Below are 24,207 nucleotides of genomic sequence, written 5' to 3'. Positions count from 1 at the left end.
AATATTTTACTTTTTTTATCAATGCTCCGGGCATATTTGAGAAGGAGCATAAGTCAATTAGAACAGGACAGGCAAGAAATGCTTTCAACAAACTAAAAAAAGTACTCTGTAGCAGGGACATTACAATTTCTTTAAAGATAAGACTTCTGAGATGCTACGTGTTCTCCGTATTATTCTATGGGTTGGAGGCTTGGACATTAAAGAAGGATGTTTCGGACAGATTAGAAGCCTTCGAGTTATGGGCCTACAGAAGAATATTAAGAATAAGTTGGGTGGATAGAGTCACGAATATCGAGGTGTTGAGAAGAATGGGAAAAGATAAAGAGGTTTTAAATACAATTAAAGTCAGAAAACTGCAATATCTGGGACATGTTATGAGGGGCGAGCGTTATAACTTGTTACAATTGATAATGCAAGGAAGAATACAGGGTAGAAGGAGTCGCGGAAGAAGACGCATCTCCTGGTTAAACAATTTGAGAGCTTGGTTTAATTGCACTTCTGCTGATCTCTTTAGAGCAGCGGTATCGAAAGTGCGAATTGCCGTGATGGTTGCCAACCTTCTTAGAGGAGATGGCACATGAAGAAGAAGAAGAATAAGTCAATTATTATTACTGAAGGTGTCACCTAACTTTATCTTCAAAAATCCGAATGCAACCTCCTCTTACATCCCAAAATAGACGTTTTTTTACAGATTAGTCCTGGTCTATATAAAAAAAATGTAACTTTGATCGTGTCCTGTTATGTTGCTCTTTAGTCCACTTACTTTATACAACATACAAGATAAATACTCTATTAATTGAATTAAAATATTGGAAGATCCAGCCCACAATTATAAAATTAAATTTGACTTGAAATGAAAGAGCTCTGTTAATTTTTAAAATTTATTTTATAAAATAAAAAACAATATCATTTATTTTTTTTAATTTCTTTATTGACTCAGTTTTTTGGTGGGCACCAATACTTGGGACAACACTCAGGGTACAATTTAGTCTGATCACCGTCTACAAACTTGCATGGCGGAAGAGCGGCTCCTGCAGGACATCTGTAAAAGTTGTTACAATTTATATTCAAATACAATAAATTATAAGAAAATACGAATAAAACTAAGTATATTATACAGGAGCTATTTTATATATTTCTTTCATATCACTTGATAAAGAACACTTTTTCGCTTGTCAATAGCAACGAAAAGTTGACGTTTACTGTAGTAGTACTGTGTAGGGTAGTACTACTGTGTAGTTTACTGTGAGTACCGTCACTTTATCGCTCTAGCGCGTAAAGTTTGATTTTACGCTCGTCGTCTGTAGCAACCGTACAACCATACAATACAAACACATTGAACATTCAAACTGAAAGATATATAAGTTAATGTTATGACATTTTAATGACAGATATAAAATAGTTAAAATAAAGTTAATCATTTAAAAATAGTTTCATTTTATTATGTGATTGTAGAAAAAATGTTGTCAGTATGTATTACAAGCGCAAACTGACATTATTGCTTTCGAGTAATTACCGCTCTCCGCTGGTAACTACTCTCAAGCAATAATGTATCACTTTTCGCTCTTAATATACAAGGTGTCCCAAAAGTAGTGGAACGGTCGAATATTTCGCGAACTAAACATCAGATCGAAAAACTGAAAAATACGGGTTCAATCATTGTCAAAAATCTATCCAATGACACCAAACACCAACCCCCACTACACCCCCTGGAGGTGGGGGGGGGGGGTAACTTTAAAATCTCAAATGGAAACCCCCAGTTTTCTTGCAGATTTTAATTCGTTACGTAAAAGTAAGCAACTTTTATTCAAAACATTTTTCGAACTGTGGATAGATGGCGCTATAATTGGGAAAAACGATTTATCCTGATACCATGGGTAAATTATAGAAACGGTCTAATATTTCACGAAATACACCTCCGAATAAGAAACTAAAAAACAGATTTTTAATCTTTTTCGAAAACCTTTCGAATAACACCAAACGTGACCCTCCAACCCACCCCCTGGAGGTGGGGTGGGGGGTAACTTTAAAATCTTAAATAACAACCCCCACTTTTTATTACAGATTCGGATCCGTCATGAAAAATTAAGCAACATTTATTCGAAACATTTTTCAGAATTGTTAATAGATGGCGCTTTAATTGGAAAAATACGATTTATTAGCGCCATCTATCAGAAATTTTAAAAAATGTTTCGAATAAATGTTGCTTAATTTTTTATGACGAATCCGAATCGGCAATAAAAAGTGGGGGTTGCTATTAGGGATTTTAAAGTTACCCCCACCCCACCTCCAGGGGGTGGGTTGGAGGGTCATGTTTGGTGTTATTCGATAGGTTTTCGAAAAAGATTAAAATCTATTTTTTGGTTTCACATTTGGAAGTGTATTTAGTGAGATATTAGACCGTTTCTATAATTTACCCATGGTATCAGGATAAATCGTTTTTCCCAATTATAGCGCCATCTATCCACAGTTCAAAAAAATGTCTTGAATAAAAGTTGCCTACTTTTACGTAACGAATCCAAATTTGCAAGAAAAACTGGGGGTTTTTATTTGAGATTTTAAAGTTACCCCCCACCCCACCTTTAGGGGATGTAGTGGGGATTGATGTTTGGTGTCATTTGATAGATTTTTGAAAATGATTGAACACGTATTTTTCAGTTTTTCGATCCGATGTTTAGTTTGCGAAATATTCGACCGTTCCACTACTTTTGGGACACCCTAAATAAATAACTCTTATATCATACTAGTTCATTCACGCCTATTCTGTAACTCATTTCGATGATAGAAGTCAGTAAAATCGAATAGAAGTGGCCAAGTCGAATAGAAATAGTCCAAATCCGTATTCCATAACTACTTCGGAATCTCTACAATCGTAATAGTGAATAGAAATCACTTCGACAGCATGTATCCTGTCGAAATGAGATTTCTATTATCGGAATTGTGGTTGACGCAAGCGCATTTTGTTTTGTTTTGACGTTTATATTTTATATATAAAAATAATTGATTACTACTTATTTTATAATTATTTATAGTGTTTGTACCTTTTTTAGCTGCGTAATTTTTAGTCTGTGGTGTTATTTGTAATTATATATTTAATTTAGACATGTTGTACGAGTATGAATTGGACCTTGGACCTAACCTTATTTATTTGCTTTGCTATTTGGCTTGGCACATGAATGAACGTTTGCCCCTCGCAGTGTTGCCATAATTTTGTTAGTTATTTCTTGTACAATTTCAATCAACGGTATAATGTACAAGAATAGCATACGATAGACTTCTGATGCGTTGATGGATAAATATACTATACCAGTATCATTGTATAACTAGACTCCTTTCTTAAACAATGCCAGTATACTTGTATATTTATCAGTCAACGCTCATAGTCTGAACAAATTATAGAAAAGATGCCATTTTTGGGAAAAGTTGTTTAGCAGTTATTTCAGCTCTAATCGAATCTTAAAGATTGCATATTATTAGTAATATCGATTTTAAATTATAGATTAATAATAATGCATTAATAACATCAATTTAAATATCTTTGATTTAAAACCATTTATACTTCTTATCTTCACTTATCTTTTTTATTTATCAGTTTATCTTTTTTTATATCAATTTTAATTAACTTTAATTTAAAACCATTTATCCTCTTTTGAGCTTTTTGCATCCAGTATTTACACTTATACTTTATTTACTTTTCAAAACTTGAGGATAGTATGAAGAAAGTATGAAAACATTGAGGATATGGCAACGGTGTCAAATTTTAAATTTAGATCCAGTCACAGAACAATAATTTCTCTGGTTAATGCGGGGTTGCCACCACCTCAGAACCGCGTGAAATAGAAGTCAGAGGTTTCGATTACGATATGAGTTACAGAATACCAATCCAAACACAAAAATGACGCGATAGATATCAAACATTCCGATTTTGGGTAATTACGATTCGACTTGGTCATTTCTATTCGATTTGTTAAAAGTTACAGAATAGGGCTGATTATTGTGTTTTTACTGCTTCGTTACAAACTACGCAATAGTATACATTATGCTCGCACAGTAGTCCTGTCGCCAGGGGGGTACAACAGCCTTCTTAATTCAGATGGACTTACCTAAGTTTTTTTGTGTAGTTTGACCCGTAGAACACGAATTTTTTGGGAACACAGTTGATCCGGAGGTCGATAAGATTGTTATAAACAAAGAAATAGAGGAATCACATAACAGCAATTTTTCGCAAAATAAAACATTTTTTTTGTATTTTTTGGGTGATTCTCAGCAAAAAATGTTGTTACAAGTTTTTCCGTATAATTCATAGTTTTCGAGATAAACGCGGTTGAACTTTCAAAAAATCGAAAAGGTGCAATTTTTGAACCCGAATAACTTTTGATTAAAAAATAAAGTAGCAATTCTGCTTACTGCATTAAGTCCAGAAAGCCACTGCGCATTCGCTAGAAAAAATATTTTAATTCGGATTTTTTGCACAATCTTACTCAAAAAGGACCCCTTTTAACAAATTTGCATGTTACCAGGACCAAAAGTTGGTCAAAAATTTTTTAAACGTTTTTTTTTGTTTTTCTTTTCCTAAAATTAGTTTTTTTTGCATGGAACAAATTTTTTTTAGGTTTTTTTGGATCATTCCGAACCGAAAAGGTCTTTAGTGACTTTTCTCTAAAGTTGACAGTTTTTGACATATAAGCGATTAAAAATTGAAAAATTGCGAAATCGGCCATTTTTAGCCCTCAAAAACCATGTAAAAAACTGAAAATTTGAATGTTTCCAAGGTAGGTAGATCTCCTTTAAACGTCGATTGATGAAATCCCGAAGAGTTTTTTGCAATACAATATTCAAAACTCTTTTGTTTTTTAATTGCTAATCAAGCGTGCGCGACACTATTTTCCACCGTTGCATGTGTATGCAGTATGGTGCAAATGAAAGGAATAAATTCGTTATTTCGTAAACCGGCGACTTTAGGGAAAAATCCCGAAACAAGTCGATTTTTATTTTTAAGTTATGATATTGTGGCATATATATACTAGTGACGTCATTCATCTGGGCGTGATGATGCAGCTGATGCTCTTTCCAGAGAAAGCAGCCTACGCAGTCTAATGAACCTCTAACAAGAGGTGAAATCGTCGATAAGAGTGTTGGCTGCACTCTCTGATCTAGGTAAAAATTAAGACAGTTTTGGCTTCGCATTGCAACTGAATAAAAAATGGTGTACATTTTTATTTTTATATTTTTTTTATTTATAGAATTATGTAAATGTTTATATTACTGAATAGAAAATTGAAGAACCTTTCAAATGAGCTAGCACACGACTCCTATTCTCATTTAAAAAAAAATCATCGATTACGTGATCAAGCCCAGATGGATGACGTCACTAGTATACCATATATGTCACAATATCATAACTTAAAAATAAAAATCGACCTGTTACGGGATTTTTCCTTAAAGTCGCCGGTTTACGAAATAACGAATTTATTCCTTTCATTTGCACCATACTGCATACACATGCAACGGTCGAAAATAGTGTCGCGCACGCTTGATTAGCAATTAAAAAACAAAGGAGTTTTGAATATTGTATTGCAAAAAACTCTTCGGGATTTCATCAATCGATGTTTAAAGAATATGTTTAAAGAAATTGTTTAAAGAAATTTTTGACCATTTTGGTCCTGGCAACATGCAAATTTGTTAAAAGGGTTCCTTTTTGAGTAAGATTGTGCAAAAAATCCGAATTAGAATATTTTTCCTAGCGGATGCGTAGTGGCTTTCTGGACTAATTTGAAAGTGCAAGTCAAGTTCTATCGGCTTTAATTATTTGCATTGCTAAAAATTAATTTTTTTATTGTTAAACAAATATATAAACACATAGTGATTCCCGTGCCCAATGCATGCGTTTTAATGTACGTAATGTACGTAAAAATTGTCTGTAGGCGCGTCTACTCTTTCGATTTATAATGAGAAATGTATTAAAAATACCATTCAAGCACTATGTGTTTATAGCATTGTTTAACAATAAAAAAATTAATTTTTAGCAATGAAAATAATCAAAACCGATAGAATTCGTCTTAAGCTTTCAAATACAGTAAGCATAATTGCTATTTTATTTTTCAATCAAAAGTTTTTCGGGTTTAAAAATTGCAATATTTCGATTTTTTGAAAGTTCAACAGCGTTTATGTCGAAAACTATGCATCCTACGAAAAATCTTGTAAAAACATTTTTTGCTTAGAATGACCCAAAAAATACAAAAAAATGTGATTCCTCCAGTTCTCCTCTACCCAAAAAATTCGTGTTCTACTGGTCAAAATACATAAAAAGAACTTGGGTAAGTGCATCTGAATTAAGGAGGCCGTTATACCCCCACTGGCGACACGACTACAGGCATAAAGACAAAATGTTTTTAAATTTTTAATTTTTTAATTGTAGGGGAGCCCAAGTAGGGATTTTTGCAGTTACTCGAGCGCGTCAGATTATCACGTAGGGAAAACCTTGTATTATTACATCCTGTAAATGTACCGCTACCATAAATATATTGGCTCTTAAATACAGGGAGTTCTTTAAAGGGGGTCCAAAAAAAAATCAATCCTCAGATCGAAAAACTAAAAAATACGTGTTCAATATTTTCAAAAAACTATCAAATGATGCCAAACACGATCATATTCAATATTTTTGAGAATTCTATTGAATGACACCCCACGGAGTTGGGTGGGGGTTACTTTAAAAATTTTAAACATGAGCCCGCATTTTTGAATTTCTTACGTAAAATTAAGTAACTTTTATTCGTGATATTTTTTCGAATTATGGATAGGTGGCGCTATAAGCGGAAAAAACGATTGTTGGAAATGGAAAATTAAATTAAAAAATTGAAAGTCCCCACTTAAATGGAAAACTCTACTTTACTTTTTTTGATTCTAGGAGCTACTATTTACAACCCAATACGTCACCATAACGCTCCAGTCACTGCAAATTTGGCATACGTTCCTCCCCTACTATAACTTCTTAACATTATTAGTCTAGGCCAGCGTTTCCCAAACGGTGGGTCGCGACCCAGTACCGGGCCACGAAAGCAAAATGCCGGGTCACCTCGCCTCGCCGCTTCAGATCTTCAAGTAAACATGAACACCTTTTACACTGCGAAGTGCGTTGGCTATCAAAAGGGAATGTTTTAAAAAGACTTATTGAATTAATGGAAGAAATTTCACTATTCTTAGAACAACATCCACCAACGGCTAGGGATGCAATATCTCAATTTAAAGACAGTCATGATGTCAATTGGTTAATAAAGGTAGCCTATCTTTGTGGTAGCCAAATATAACATTACAAGGTAGCAATTAACTGTATTTAAAGTGCAATAGAAGGTGGAAGCTGCAACAAAAAAACTTAATTTGTGGACCCGTCGCGCGGAAGCAGGAAATTACAAAACTAACAGAACTACAAAAAAAATAATAGTGTGAATTAATTGCCGGATGAGATTTCAGCGGCTTTCAACGAACACCTGCTAGGACTGGAGGCAAATCTAGAGAAATATCCCCCCCCCCCCGATCCACAGCAACAAAGTATATAAGAAATCCATTTTCAATGGACGTAGAATCCGAGACAGGACTTCTGGATTTAGATATTGAGTCAGTAATTAAACTATCGTGTGATAGGGCACTGATAGATTTTTGGCTGTCTCACCGCCAGGAGTATTCAGTTTTAGCAGAAAAAGCGATAAAGTTTCTAATTCCTTTTGCTACGGCTTATAAGTGTGAGAGACACAAACACACACACCTTGCACCTAGCACCTTGCACCTCGCACATCGCACCTCGGACCCCGCACCCCTCACATCGCACCTCGCACCTCACACCACGCACCTCGCACCTCCCACTTCGCCCATCGTACCTCACACATCGGACCTCGCACCTTGAACATCGCACCTCGCACATCGCACCTCGCTCCTCGCGCCTTTCACCTCGCCCCTCGTACATAGCACCTCGCCCCAGTGTATGTAGTGAGTTTGTAGTATGTAAATAGTGGGTCACGAAGGATAAGCACAAAAATAACCGGGCCACGGAAAAATAAGTTTGGGAAATGCTGGTCTAGGCGCTCAATAGAATCGAGACCGTTTCAATTCTGATGAGTCCACCCAAGTTTTTTATGTATTTTTGGCTGCTGACTGTAGAGTATGAATTTCGAGAGTGGATTTCGATCAGAGTGGTCAAAAAATTGTTATAAACAATTTAATTGTTTAAATATTTTTTATACGGCTCCACCTTGTAAACTAAAAGAGATCAAAAAAAAATTTTAAAATAAAATTTGTCCCTTGAATAATAATAAAGGAAATGGCGTTTACTAAATTTTAATCCAATAATTTGAACTCGAGATATTGCAAAATGAGTCCAAAATATTTGCGAAATAGGAATTTTTCGAAGCTTTTTCAGTCATAACTCGGCTTTGGCGAATGCAAATGAGCCTTACAAAGTCTCATTTTAAAACTTAATTTATAGAATTTAAAACAAAATGTGTTAAATTACTTTATCATTATTTATACCCGTTTAAAAGTTGCAATTTTCTTAAAAAAATTTAAATTAATTTGTTTTATAAGGATTTTATAGGATTTGTTTTATAAGGATTTTATATAAGGATAACCATTTATATTTTTATTAACACTAATAATAGAATAACTCAATGTAAACATTTTAAGCCTGACAAAATGTTCGTAGGTTTATTTTTGGCCAAGATATCGATAAATTAATAGCACGCTCTGAGGCGCAAGATCCGCTCACAGCGAAAAGATACGCGCGTGAACTTCCCATCCTCTGAGTCTATGGCCATTTTAATCGCCAATAAATAAAAATATATATATTTTCCGCAAATCGCCAGGAAATTTTGACATTCCTGTCAAAATTTCTTGAAGAAAAAGTCAGGACTTCCTTACTGTAAGGAAATGTCATTTCCTTACTGTAAGGAATAGCTATTTGTATAACAAGGGAGGAAAGTGCTACTTTTCCTCCCGAGAATGAAGTTTACTGCCCGACGCGTAGCGGAGGGCAGTAATCATTCAAGGGAGGAAAAGGCACTTTACTCCCATGTTATACATATGGGTTTTCCACCTTCCTCAAATAACAAGTCATTTTTTCATTTTTACTTAATTTATTTATGTAACTAACCAACAAAATTTATTAGAACTAAAACAACAAGTAGGTACAATATAACTGTCAACTGTCAAATATAAGTCAAATTATTAATGTAAACATTGTTAAATCAAAATAACAATTTACTGTTTTTTACCATTCTGCAAAATACAGGATGTTTTATAAATAAACGTTAAAATGTATAGATACTTCGTAATAGAAAATAGATATTATACAGGGCGTCAATAAGTTATATTTCATGAATGAAATACCATGACGTCACTTTTACTTTTCCTCCCTAGGGAGGAAAAATATTTTCCTCCCTAGGGAGGAAAAGTACAACTTTGCTCCCTACAATCAGGTCCGGAAAAGTATACTTTCGGTAGAGGTAGGTGGAAAATGATATTTCCGTACAGTTGTTAGTGTTCTACATAAATGATAGAAAACACATTGCTATTAAAACCTTGTAAATTACCTTAATCATTAAATTTTCTTTATCTGGAGCTTCCTGGATAAATTTTTCAATTTCTTCCTTCGTTAAAATCTTCGATTTCTTTGCCCTATAACCTTGAGCTTGCCCTTTCAATAAAGAACGAAGTTTTGAGTATGTAGATATATCTACATTGTGTTTAAGTACAAGGGTTGACTTCAGCATTGAATAATTGGCCCATAATGTTGAAGATTTCATCTTTAAACAAAGGTCTAGGAAGTATGCCATTACAACATTTTCTGAGAAAGAACTCGTATTTTTACTCATGCGATAATCCATAAAACATCTGTATGCATTTTCGTACTTTTCTCTTGATTTCTTTGGCAATAATTCTAATGAAGCAGTATTCACTGCCTCAACCAGCTCTGGAGGAGTCCCAGGAATGGAAATTTCATCATCAATTATCATTTTACTTTCGAGAACACCAGCAATTAAATTTATAAGCGTCAAGTTTGACAATTCAACCTCAATACGTTTCCATAGTAACCCAAGTAATTTTATTAGGAATTTCAAAGCACCATTTATTTGGGAATAAAATTATCGCGTTTTTTTTAAATCAATCAATATCTGTCGAATTTTAAACGATTTGGGAAAAATAGTATGTTTACCTCGTAGGAAAAGCCACATTCCTGGACTCTGTGTTGCTAAGTCTCGGCTTGCGCCTCGACTTAGCAATCTTCACAGTCGTCCAGGAATGTTAAGCTTTTCCTACCCGGTAAACAATGTACTATTATTATATTACAAAAACACGCGAATTGTAAAAAGTTAAAGATTTACATCTGATTGGCAACAACCAACATTTGTTGTTTTTTAACTGCAAAGCATTTTAAACTTATGCTTAAAAATTAATATAAAAAAACACGAAGTAATTTTTTCAAAACATACGTTAACATGGAAATAGATCCATCTTCATGGCAGGTGGCAATGTTGCAGGTTCCTTGGACTGGTTTCTGTTCTCCAGCTTTCATAACTCCTACACCAGGAAAGTCTGGACACTCGCTAACTAAAATTTTAAAATATGTATTAGATGATTTGCACTACATTAATAATAAAAACACATATTAGAATTGATAAAAAAATTAGGAAACGTTTTACATCAAACATTATATGACATTCTGAGATTATGGCAACAACAGAAAATGCCTAGGGAATGGAAGGGAAACGTTATAATACCATTATAATACCCAAGATAAAGAACAATTTGAACTAACTGACCCAATTGAAGCCGGAAATGGGATAAGAGTGGAGTATTCCTTGATTCCTTTATTGTTCAACCTGATCATGGACAAAATAATAAAAAAAGTAAGAACTAAAAAAGGATGCCAAATGGAAGAAAAACAACTTAAAATAATCTGCTATGCAGACGATGCAATATTAATCTCTCAAAGAGAAGATGATTTACAACGTATGCTGCACCAATTTAACAGAACCACCAGGAAATTTAACATGTTAATTTCCCCAAAAAAGACAAAATGCATGGTCATAACAGCAAATACAATAAGATGTAAATTGGAGCTGGAAGATAAGATAATAGAACAAGTAATGGAGTTTAAATATTTAGGCATCACACTATCTAGCTACGGAAGGCTCGAAACAGAAGTGGAAGATCAAGTGAATAGAGCAAACAGAGCTGCAGGTTGCCTGAATGACGCAGTATGGAGAATTAAAATTATCGGAACAGAAATGAAAGGCAGAATTGACAAAACAGTCATCAGATCAATAATGACATGTGCGGCAGAAACACGATCCGGCACAGAGAGGAAAACAGATTGCTCGAAACAGCAAACAGATGAAAACCCTTCGAAAAATCGATCGTAAGACTCTATCTACAGGACAGGGCTACCAGTTATTCGATGGAGGTGCATGGTGGATAACATTAATAACTGGGTAAGAAACAGAAGAATAGAATGGAGTGACCACATAAGCCGAATGACAACAAATATAGAGTAGTAAGGACAGCAAGAAACGGTTCCTCAATAGGAAGACGATCAGTGGGAATATCACGAAAACGATGGAACGACAACTTACTAAATGCACATTGAAAAAACAGACAGTCATGTCTATACAAAAAGATGAAGAAGGAGAAGATAAAGAAAAACTATAATGCCATATCGCTTATTAGCACAACATATAAAGTTCTATCAATTATCTTGCTAAAGAGGCTCACTCCGTATTGGGAAGATATTCTATATGCTGGAAGGTCAACAGGTACCAAATATTTACAATCCGACAAATATAGAAAAAACTGGGAATTCAACCGAGATATACACCAAAATTTTCGTAGAGTTACAGGAAGTATATGATTCGATAAAAAGAAGCAGACTATGGCTAGAATCCTAGAGATGGGAATACCTACCAAGAAAATTAGTGGAGCTAACTCAAATGTGCATGGCAGACTCATATTCACAGGTTAAAATAGGAAACAGAACATCGATGCAATTTAGTATAACATTAGGACTTGGACAAGGAACCCCGTATCACCGTTGCTATTCAATTTGACCTTAGAATGTGCAATAAGTAAAATGTCATCTGAACTGACAGGGGGATTTGCGAAACAAGAAGCTGCTTATCTCAATATAGTCGCTCATTCTGAAAGAGATATGATAGAGGTGTTTGCACAAGTCGAAAACGAAACTCGTTGTCTAGGTCTTCGAATAAATGAAGAGAAGACGAAATAAATGCTCGTAACCAAAAATCCAAGAACAAGAGTTAGGCAGAACATAACTAATAATGACCACAACTTCAAAGTAGTAAAAAAATTAAATATCTGGTGACAGTAATTACAGATGACAATCACATACAGGGTGATTGATTAGTGGGGTAAAGCTTAATAGATCCGCTATAGTAACAGATAGCAAAGAAAGCTAATGACAGAAATTGTAACCAACTTTGAGCTTCATATTACAAAATTAGTAAGATTGTTACAGGGTGCTCGATAATACAGTGGCAGACCAAACTTATGTTTTTTGAAATGGAACACCCTATATTTTATTTTATATTCGAAATCCTGTTAACTTCTCCATCACAAAAATATAAAGGTTTGTTATGTTATACAGGGTATTTACAAAGTTATAACCAATTTTATATGAAAATCGTAACAAGTTCAACTCTCTCTATAAATAAAATATTGTCAAAATTTTCAAAAATAATTGATATTGCTAATTTTCTTTATATCAAATACAGGGTGAGTCAAAACGCAAGTACATTATTTTCTCAGTAATTGTAAATGGAACACCCTGTATTTTATGTCACTATCGAAAAGTACCTTTACCGTATTTTAACTTTTGGATAATATTCCCTATGTCTAAATCTATTAGTTTTCGAGCTATTTTCATTTTTCAATGGACCAGCAGCGTGGCCCCCCAGATCACCAGAATTTAATAAACTGGACTGATTTTTTTGGGGTTACGTTAATAATGAAGTTTATAAAATACCTCCAACAACAAGGGATGAGATGAAAAATAGAATACAAAGTGTATTTCGATGTGTTAATTTACAAATGCTTCGTAGTGTAAGAAGCTCATTCAATGATCGTTTTTAGGCGTGCATAAAATATGTGTTAGGAGGTAATTTTGAACACATTATGTAATTAAACATTAAAAATATTTTATTACAAAGAGCTTTTAATTGTTTCAAACAGGTTTTTTTTGCAAAATGTATTACTGATAAATTATTTTTCGTTCGTAATTTGTTAGATTGTTACATTTACATACAAAAGTAGTGTTTAATTGTTTTCATAAAATGTTGTATTTTTGTTTGTGTGTTTCTTTGTAAAATTTGTTACTAATAAATTATTTTTCTGCCTCTATTTGCTACATTGTCACATTGATTACCGGATTGATAATCAGTAATCGTCAATTGTCAATTCAGTCATGGCTTACTTAAAGTTTGGAAAAATTTAGACACCTAAAGTAATTTCCTCGGAAAAATGAAAATATCTTGAAAACTAATAAGTTTAGACATAGGAAATGTGATATAATAATTAAAGTACGGTAATGGTACTTTTCAGTAGTAATATAAAATGTAGGGTGTTCTATTTAAAATTACTGAGAAAATAATGTACTTGCGTTTTGACTCACCCTGTATTTGATATGAAGAAAATTAGCAATGTCAATAATTTTTGAAAATTTCGACAATAAATAAAAAATATGGCATTAATACACCATTGGTGTTCTACTCATTTTTATTTATACCGGGAGTTGAACTTGTTACAATTTTCATATAAAATTGGTAATAACTTTGTAATTACCCTGTATAACATAACAAACCTCTATATTTTTGTGATGAAGAAGTTAACAGGATTTGGAATATAAAACAAAATATAGGATGTTCCATTTAAAAAACATATGTTTGGTATGGCACTGTTATCGATCACCCTGTAACATTCTAACTAATTTTGTAATATGAAGCTCAAAGGTGGCTAAAATGTTTGTTATTAAATTTTATTGCTATCTATTACTATAGCGGATGTATTGAGCTTTACCCCACTAATCAATCACCCTGTAGAAAAGGAGGTCTCAGCCAGGATAGAGCTTTATACTCCTTATCATTATTAAGATCTAAACTGCTAAAGGACTATCTGAACTAAGACTGTACATGTCAATTACTTATTCTATATCAGCGGGAAATAGATAAGCTGCTGATATCTGAAACTAAGGTTCTCTCATAATGATATTTATCCTCAAAGAGATGAATTGGCCGAAGAATGGAAAAGGCGCCGCAATGCTGAATTGGTGACTCTGTATGGTACTGAAAACATCATCTTCTGACATATGAAAGCGAACCGGATAATATGCGCAGATCATATAGTAAGATGAGACGAAGACAGAGTATTAAAGACAGTGTTTTTTAAGAGACCCGACGGTAGAAGGCAACTAGGCCGTCCCAGAAAAATATGGAAGATGTTGAAGCCGATTTATGTAAGATTAGAGTACAACAATGGGAAACGGAAGCACAAGATCATAAGATAGGGAGCTATAGTGGATGCGACCAAGACTCATCGTGAGTTGTAAAGCCAGTCAAGAAGAAGAAGAAGAAGAAGAAGAAGAAGAAGAAGAAGAAGAAGAAGAAGAAGAATAAAAATTTACTATTATCACTAAATAAGAAAGATTATTAAGATAATGGTAATTTAAGATTTTTACATAATAGCACCGCAATTTTTTTAATATGGATCATTCTTCAGCTACTATAAAAAATATCTTGAACGTTTTGTATATAAAAAATTTAATACTTTAGTAGAGAATAGTAAAATTTACCTGCATTTATTGCAACTACTATGCACAAGAATAGAACTGCGATCATCTTCATTTTAATTACCTAAAAATTGAGACGGTTTTATTAGTAAATATATTTATTGAAAAAGTACCCCGCACAAACCTTAAGGAAATTAGGGCCCAGTGTATTTCGTTCATACTTTGGAAAAATACTTTTTGAAACATCCTGATAAAAAGTTTTCTTGGACACAATTCAATCGTATGAAGGATTTTCAAGATATAGAGTCGCAAACTTGGAAAATTATAAGAATTATTGGATATTCTAATTCCCTGAGTTACTGGTTATCTTTCAAAATGTAGAAGTTTGGATCAAGGAAAAGTACTAGTAGTCTAGGATTTCTTCCTAGCTATCCAATGGCGACCTTTACTTTGACCTTGACCTTCAACGGACGTCATCTTCTAGAATTTTGAGTATTTTCGGCATTAAATTGATATAAACAGATTACTCATGGGTTTTTGGGATCGCTAAACACGAAATATGCCATCAGAATAGACCTCCGGAGGATGTGGAGGCCAGGGTCACTGCAAGGGACGTCATCTTCTAGAGTTTCAATGGTTTTCTGCATTTAGTTGATGAAAATGAATTACTGGAGGGTATTTTGAGGTCGCTAAACACGAATATGCCACCAGAACCGATTCCCGGAGCAGTTGGTTTCCAAGGTCAATGAAAGGGGCTCCTAGAGTTTCGAGGGTCTTTGGTATTACATTAATGCAAATGGATTAGTTATAGGCTTTTGAGGTTGCTGAACACGAATACGTAATCAGCACAGACACAGGAGCACCTAGTGCCTAAGACAGGTTATTTTCTGGAGTTTCGGAGGAATCAAATGGAGGAATCAAATGGATTACTCTTAGGTTTTTAACTTCAGAAGATAACCTGTCTTAGGCTAAAGGTGCTCCTGAGTGTGTGTTGATCACGTATTCGTGTTCAGCACCCCAAAACTTATAACTAATCCGTTTGCATTAATGTAGTACAAAAGACCCTCGAAACTCCAGGAGCGCCTTTCATTGCCGTTGGAAACCAGGTGCTCCAGGAGTCGGTTCTGATGGCATATTCGTGATTCGTACCTCAAAAAACCCTCCAGTAATTCATTTGCATCAATTAAATGCCGAAAACCATCGAAACTCTAGAAGATGACGTCACTTGCAGTGGCCCTGGCCACCACGTCCTCGGGAGGTCAATTCTGATGGCATATTCGTGTTTAACGATCCCAAAAACCCATGACTAATCTGTATATATGATTTTAATGCCAAAAACCATCAAAACTCTAGAAGATGACATCCGTTGAAGGTCAAGGTCAAAGTAAAGGTCGCCATTGGATAGCCTGGAAAAAATCCTAGACCACTAGTACTTTTCTTTGATCCAAACTACATATTGCCAGATAACCAGTAACTCAGGGAATTGGAATACCCAGTAAATTTTATTATTTTTCGAGTTTGTGCCTCTATATCTTGAAAATCCTCCATACGATCGAGTTGTGCCCATGAGAACTTTTTATCAGGATGCTTCAAAGGGTATTTTCTCAAAGTATGAACGAAATCCACTGGGACCTAATTTCCATACGGTTTGTGCGGGGTACTTTACATAAATATTATAAAAACTAAACTAATAAATAACCATTATAAACAGTTATTTTCTTGCCATGAACAAATCTAATTGATACAGTATTCCTGGGGAATTTCACCATAATGTAAGTAATTAGTAATAATGAAATTAATTAGTACATTATGTAAATTATAGTATTTATTCGTTGCTTGGGAAAATTTAAGGCAAACGTATTGGATCCTTTCCTCAAAATCTCCAGATAATACACCACTTGATTTTTTCGTATGGGGTTACTTATCAAAAGTTTGCATCGGTCGATAACAAAATTTGCAAGATTTAAAAAATATGATTATGTTGAAATTATGTAATACTATAACTCCTAAAAAATGATGCATAACGTTCAAGAAGATTGTCGGTCTCGGTTCAATTACTGCTAAGAAGGAGGTGGGAGGAATTTAACATTTAATTTAAGCCGAAAACAAATTTGAATTAATAAAATAAATATTTTTTCCTGTTTTCTATTAGCAGTAAATTTGCAGCATGTATAATTAAAAAAAAATCGACCTGTTTATGGATTTTTCTCCAAAACTGCCCATTCTTATAAAATTTAATCCAAGAGTGACTACCTATCTAAAGAGAATCTAATAATATTACCAAATATATGCCTACAATCTTGTATAATATATAGGGGAGTGCGATTAGAACGAAAACATGCATTGTTTCGGAAAAAGTGAAACAAGCTTATATTTTTCTAAAACTTTTTTTGTTAGTTTTATACATGTTAAAGTAAAAAGTTCTACTCACAGATTTCGCCGCTAATTGTTTATTAATTGTTTAAACAATAACAATTTTTTTTGTATAAATAATTTTAAAAAAATCGTTAAATCCATCATTTTACTTTGATCAAATATGTTTCTGTTTTGATTTTGATTATGCTGAATCCGAACATGGCATTGCAATTTGAAAATTCTTATACAGAAGCTATTATACAGTATGTTTGCGTAGCTAGGAACCACACGGAGAACTTTTTTATTATCACTTTTACGAAAAAAAGTTATTCTTCATAAAACGCTCTCCCTGGTCTAAAATCTAAGATACAATCATCAGATATCAAACTTTTTTAATTTTATACGAGGTATGTAAAAAATATGAATTTTTCTTAAGAGTTAAGTGCCTTTATTATTCACAATATTTTAATTAGAAGGATATAATTGAACACCAAAACAAATTTTTTAATTCAAAACAACTTTTCTTAATAACACTTTTCGATATTGTGAAATGTAAAGGTACTTTACTCTTGAGTGAAATTCATATTTTTTGACAAACCTCGTATAAAATTAATTAAATTTAATATTTAATGATTGCATCTTAGATTATATACGATGCAGAGTATTTTATAAAGAATAACTTTTTTCATAAAACTGATAATAAAAAAGTCGGAATGGGACGTTTCGATGCCGCCGGTTCATCGCCGGCCGTTTCGATGCCGCCGGTTCATCGCCAGTCCATTTCATCTCCGTCATATCTCGCATTTCCTAGAATTCCTAATTAATACTAAAAATAACTAATAATTGTAACTGTCGAAAATTCGGAAATATATCAGATATCGATTAATTGACTGGCGATGAATCGGCCGGCATCGGCATCGAACTGGCGGCATCGAAACGGCGGCGATGAAACGTCCTAGACCCTAAAAAAGTTATCAATAGGTTCCAAGTTACGCAGACATACTGTATAAGAGCCCAAAAAAAAATTTTTTACTGAACATTTATTATTGTTGTAGCTTATTAGTAAATGTGTTTAAGGTAAGTTTTACAGAAAAAATTTTTGTACTACATTTTTGTTATCTTTCTTAATTTTCTCAAAAAGAAATAGTTTATTTAATTTCTAAAGTAAAATAATTCAGTGTATTTTAAAGATTACATCCTAAGCTTTAAAAAAGTACTTATAAAACTGTAATAGATCTGTTCAAACTTGAGTAATACCGTCTTAAAATGGTGGTAATTCTATATAACTACGAAGATTTCAAAACATATTTTTTGAGACGTCATATCATTTGAATTAAATTTTTGAGATTTTTTTAATGAAACACCGTTTAGCAAGATGCTTGAAAGGTAAGTTGTGCAAAATTGAGAGTTTTATAAGAAAAATTGTATTAGTTACACATTTTTAAATCATTTTTAAACAAAATTCATGTAAGGCTCACTTTCCGCCCACACCGTACTTATGACTATACATTTGATTTCTTTCTATTATAACCTAAAGATAGCTTAATTATTCTTCTTTCATGTTTAATTTATAAAATTTCATGTGATCCATTAGTTAAAGAATTACATTAAAATAACTCAACCATGCACTTCGCCGTACGCTAGTTAAGAGTGCGCCAATGTTTTTGAGAAGGGTGACTTTAGCGTTATAAATAAAAAATTATAGAAGATACAAATAGAGGATGTAAGTTTTTTTTTGTAAAATTTTCTGAATTTTTCAATGGCCAAGTCAGTTTTTTTCTAAAATTTATATTTTTAAAATTATTTAAAAAAACTTCTAATTTCGTAGTTCATTTGTTTAATAAAAAATGAAGCACCCACTTCTCGAGTAGAACTTTTTGATATGTTGTTTATTAAAGATTTCTTAACGAAATTATAAAAAGTTCTATCTTGTTTGATTTTTTCCGAAGTGAAAATCTATATGCACTCCCCTAATAATACAGGGTGATTGATTAGTGTGAGGAAGCTCAGTATATCTGTTATAGTAAAAATTGCAAAAAAAAGTTATTGGCAAAAATTGTAGGCAGCTTTAAACTCCACATTTTAAAATTAGCTACAATCGTACAGGGTGTTCCATATGATGGTGGCAGACCAAACTTATGTTTTTTTAAATGGAACACCCTGTATTTTATTTTAAATTTGAAATCTGCTTCACTTCCACATCACAACAATGTAAAGTTTTATTATGTTATATCGGGTATTTAAAAAGTTATAACCAATATTACCTGAAAATCGTATCAAGTTTAACTCCCTGTATAATTAAAAAAGAGCATAGGAACATTGATCTATTGCAACTGTAGTTTTTTAATAATTGCTAAAAATTATAAAACATATTTGTTTTCGTAATATTCGTTCAATCAAATACAGGGTAAGTCAAAATGCAAGTATATTTTTTTCTTGGTAATTTTAAATAGAACACCCTGTATTTTATATCACTATCGAAAAGTACTAATATCGTACTTCAAATTTTATGAAGTACTCCCTATACCCAAAGTTACCAGTTTTCTAGATATTTTTATTTTTCGATCAAAGTATTAATTTGGCTATTTTAACGTTTACCAATAATTATTGTGAGTTGGCCATGATTGATTTGTCAGAAACTGACAGTTTGACATTATTGTTTATTAATTCAGTATTGGGGTACACCGTAAATTAGCAACAATTATTATTTAGTAATTCAGTAATTAATTCAATTTAAATTAGCAATAATGAATTTTACTACTCATGAAATGGTAGATATGATCTGGATTTTGGGGAAATGCAATAAAAATTCATTACTATCAGCTAGAATTTATCAAGAACGTTTTCCAGATAGGCGGCAACCTAGACAAGATACATTTGAAAAATTGAAAGATCGATTCAACCGCACTGGTTCAGTGAATTATGAAAAACATGAACGAACAAAAACTGGTGTGACAGAGGAAAACGAAATGAGTGTGTTGATGGCAGTTACAGAAAACCCACACACAGGTATAAGGAGTATTTCCAATGAACAAGAACTTAGTTACTACTCTGTTCTAAACATTCTATCTAAAAACAAGATGCACCCTTATCATATTCAAAAGCACCAAGAATTAAATAATGATAATTTTCAGAAACGAATAGCATTTTGTGAATGGGCCTTAGAAAAAATTAATGAGCAGAGAGATTTTTTTGATTATGTCCTATTTGGTGATGAAGCTACATTCCATCGAAACGGTTCTGTTAATAAGCATAACTTTCACTACTATTCAACAAGTAATCCATACCACATAGTAACACAGAGTCAAACAAGATGGTGTCTAAATGTGTGGGGAGGTATCGTCGGTAACCATGTAGTAGGACCATATTTTTTTGAAGATAATTTAAATGGTGAGATTTATTTAGATTTGATCGTGCCGATATTATTAAAAGAGGTTCCACTTAATATACGTGAACAAGTGTGGTTTCTACATGACGGTGCTCCTCCTGCGCACCACAACGAATTAGTACGTGGTGAACTTAATGATAAGTTTGGTGAAAGATAGATCGGAAGGGATGGACCGGTAAGGTGGCCCCCAAAGTCACCAGAGTTCAATAAAGTGGACTCTTTTTTGGGGTTACGTTAAGAACGAAGTATATAAAATACCTCCAACAACAAGAGATGATATGAAAAATAGAATCCGAATTGTATTTCAAAATATTTCTTTACAAATGCTTAGTAATGTAAGCAACTCTTTCAATGGCCACTTTCAAGTATGCATAGATGTTTTGGGAGGTCATTATCAACACCTTACTTAAGTAAGATAAGTTAAAATTACTGTTGTTTTTTATTTTTTTGTGTTGTTATTTTTTTTTAATTTTCCGTCGGTTATTTTATATAAATTTTATTTAAAATAAATTGTTTTCTTTTCTGTGTCGTTATTTCGTTACTGATAATAAACAATAATGTCAAACTGTCAGTTTCTGACAAATCAATCATGGCCAACTTACAATAATTATTGGTAAACGCTAAAATACCTACCAAATTAATACTTTGATGGAAAAATACAAATATCTAGAAAACTGGTAACTTTAGGTATAGGGAGTACTTCATAAAATTTGAAGTACGATATTAGTACTTTTCGATAGTGATATAAAATACAGGGTGTTCTATTTAAAATTACCAAGAAAATAATGTACTTGCATTTTGACTTACCCTGTATTTGATTTAACGAATATTATGAAAACGAATATGTTTTATAATTTTTAACAATTATTAAAAAACTATGGTTGCAATAGATCAATGTTCCTATACTTCTTTTAAATTATACAGGGAGTTAAACTTAATACGATTTTCAGGTAATATTGGCTATAACTTTTTAAGTACCCGGTATAACATAATAAAACTTTACACTGTTGTGATGTGGAAGTGAAGCAGATTTCAAATTTAGAATAAAATACAGGGTGTTCCATTTAAAAAAATATAAGTTTGGTCTGCCACCATCTTACGGAACACCCTGTAAGATTGTAACTAATTTTAAAATGTGGAGTTTACAGCTGCCTACAATTTTTGTTAATAACTTTTTTTTGTAATTTTTACTACAACAGATTTACTGAGCTTCCTCACACTAATCAATCACCCTGTATATTATGTGAATTAAAAAATTATAGGTACTCAATAAAAATTGACCATACTGAATAAAACATCTATTGTTAAGTTAAACGATTGTAAAAATAAGTTCTCGTTATTAATTTACACTTTAAAATATATAATATGTATTTTTTTTTTGTTGAAATAACATAACGAAAAAACCGCAACAAATATTTATTTGCAAATGAGTTACAAAAATAAGACACTTACCTGTTCTATGGACGACTAAGTCTGTTTCTGTTGGCTGCACAATTTACAATTCAAGTGATGACCCCTTAACATTTACTTTTTATACATAAATCCAATCGCTTAGAAATACCAGCAAACGCTATTTTTAATAAAACAAATAATATTAATTACCAGATAATGAGTTAGCCTATAAAAACAATCATTATTATATAATTATTAGTTACACCGAATGTCACAATTTTATTTTTTAAAATCTACGCAAATGGGAATACTTTTTTACATTTTTTGTTATTATTCCAAGTAATGAAGCTTAAAATAGGGCAAAACCTCCCAATTTTTACAGAATGGATCGACTTGCTTGAAAATTTGAGAATAAGTAGTAGATAGTCCAAGGATCAAAATCTATATGATGCCGAAAAGCGCTTTTACCATGGGGGTGGTTGTCACCCCATTTCGGAGGTGGAAATTTTTATTATATTTTGACCGCAAAAGTTGGTAAAAACAGTCATTCTAAGCAAAAAACGTACTACACATTTCTTTGATAAAATTAATAAGTAGTTTTCGATTTATTCGCTATCGAAATTGTTAGATTTATATCGAAAAAATCAATGTTTTTAATAAGTTTTCTACTAATAACTCCAAAAGTTTTCGTTTTATCAAAACAACTTTACTTAACAAAAATGTTCCTTTTGAAAAAATAAACAAAACCGTTTCTTCTAATTTTCTTTAAGACCAATAGTAATCAAGTTATACTTTATTATATGTTAGCTCTTGTTCGTCAAATACTAAATATTGTAGCTTCAAAGTCAAAAGACGGAAAAACTATGCATTTTTCGAGGATAACTTGTTAAAACTAATTTAGAGTATTTTTTCTACAACCGTATTAAAAATGCAACTTTTAGCACTCTACGAGCGTTAAAAATGCTACTTTAAGACACTAGTGCTTTAAAATATTTTTAAGGCACTGCAGTTCGTATTGAACGTATAGACAATTTTGATGTAATGTCAAAAAAATATAAAATGGAATGCCAGTCAAGTAAAAGTTTTTGTAGATATTGTCCTGTAATTACGTTTGTAGAAAAAATATTGTATGATATGCGTGTTAAAAAGTACATTTTTAAGGCACTCATGTGAATTGCAGAACTCGCTATCGCTCATTCTGCAAACTTTCACATGCGTGCCTTAAACGTGTACTTTTAACACTTATATCATAAATAACTATAAAAATATCTATCTCCAGAAATAAAAAATTCTCTAGATAAAAAATTAAGTGACTTTTAAGGAAAAAATTTCAGTACCTATTTTTTCAGCGAAAAAGTGATCGGAAGCAACCTCCTAATCACCACCCTAATTAAAATTAGTCATTGACCTTATTTTATCTTCTTCATTAATGTATTATTAATAGGTTCTAGAAGTTTGACCGGCTTAGAATAATTAACTTTTAAAAAAATTTAGTTAAAATCGAATAACGAATTTTTGTAATTTGGAAAAAATGGCCATTTTAGATAGATAGCATCAGAGATACGAAAAAATGTTTAAAAATGAAATTGTGGCTTATTTAATTCCCAAGAAAGTGGTTTGCAAAAATTTTTCTACGTCAAAAATTGAGAAACCTATTGACAATTAAAACTTGTAATAACTTGAAAAAACTACTTTTACCAACCTTTTCAAAGTCACTTTTTTTTGCGACTGAGGATGTTAAAAATATTTAATATTAACAAGCTTATAGGTCTTATAAAAACCTGCAAAATTCTTTTTTAACAAACTTTCTAAGATAAAAAATAAAAAGTTATGGTTAGAAAATCAATATATTTTTTTGAAAAAAAAAGAAAGAGAAGAAATCCAACTGTAAGCATAATAATGTAAGTTAGCGTTGTTTTTAATCATTGGCCTTATCCATTCTTCTTTATTTATGTATTATTAATATATTCTAGAAGTTTGACTGGCTTAAACTGATTAGTTGTTAAAAATCTGGAATTAAAAGCAAATAACGAATTTTTGTATTTTGGTAAAAAATATCATTTTCTTCAGAATAGCAAGATTAGCATCAGAGATACGAAAGAATGTTTAAACATAAAATTGTAGGTTATTTAATTCTCAAGAACTTGGTTTGGAAAAAATTTTTCTATGGCAAAAATTGAGTGAATCGTAATAATGAGTATATCGAAAAACATTGATTTTTTCGATATAAAACTATCACTTTCAATAGCGAATAAGTCAAAAATTATTAATTTTATCAAAAAAA

The 24,207-nt window shown here is 32.3% G+C and overlaps 2 protein-coding genes across 2 annotated transcripts in view; one reads left to right on the top strand and one right to left on the bottom strand.

Moving 5' to 3' along the window:
- Positions 1 to 24,207, top strand: part of LOC114333350 (uncharacterized) — a 941,557-nt gene that overhangs the window by 664,629 nt on the left and 252,721 nt on the right. The gene's annotated exons all lie outside the window — the stretch shown is intronic.
- On the bottom strand, positions 868 to 22,218 carry LOC126879974 (la1-like protein 13). The gene is made up of 4 exons (XM_050643404.1): positions 21,984 to 22,218; positions 14,852 to 14,912; positions 10,482 to 10,599; positions 868 to 1,042 (listed from the first exon to the last, which is right to left on the bottom strand). The coding sequence occupies exons 2-4, from the start codon at positions 14,901 to 14,903 to the stop codon at positions 937 to 939; spliced, it is 276 nt and encodes a 91-aa protein (XP_050499361.1). The 5' UTR covers positions 14,904 to 14,912; positions 21,984 to 22,218; the 3' UTR covers positions 868 to 936.

Source organism: Diabrotica virgifera, chromosome 2, assembly GCF_917563875.1.
Source record: "Diabrotica virgifera virgifera chromosome 2, PGI_DIABVI_V3a".
Classification (NCBI taxonomy): Eukaryota; Metazoa; Arthropoda; class Insecta; order Coleoptera; family Chrysomelidae; genus Diabrotica; species Diabrotica virgifera.
Note: the sequence above shows the minus strand (reverse complement) of the source record. Positions and strands in the feature narration are given on the sequence as shown.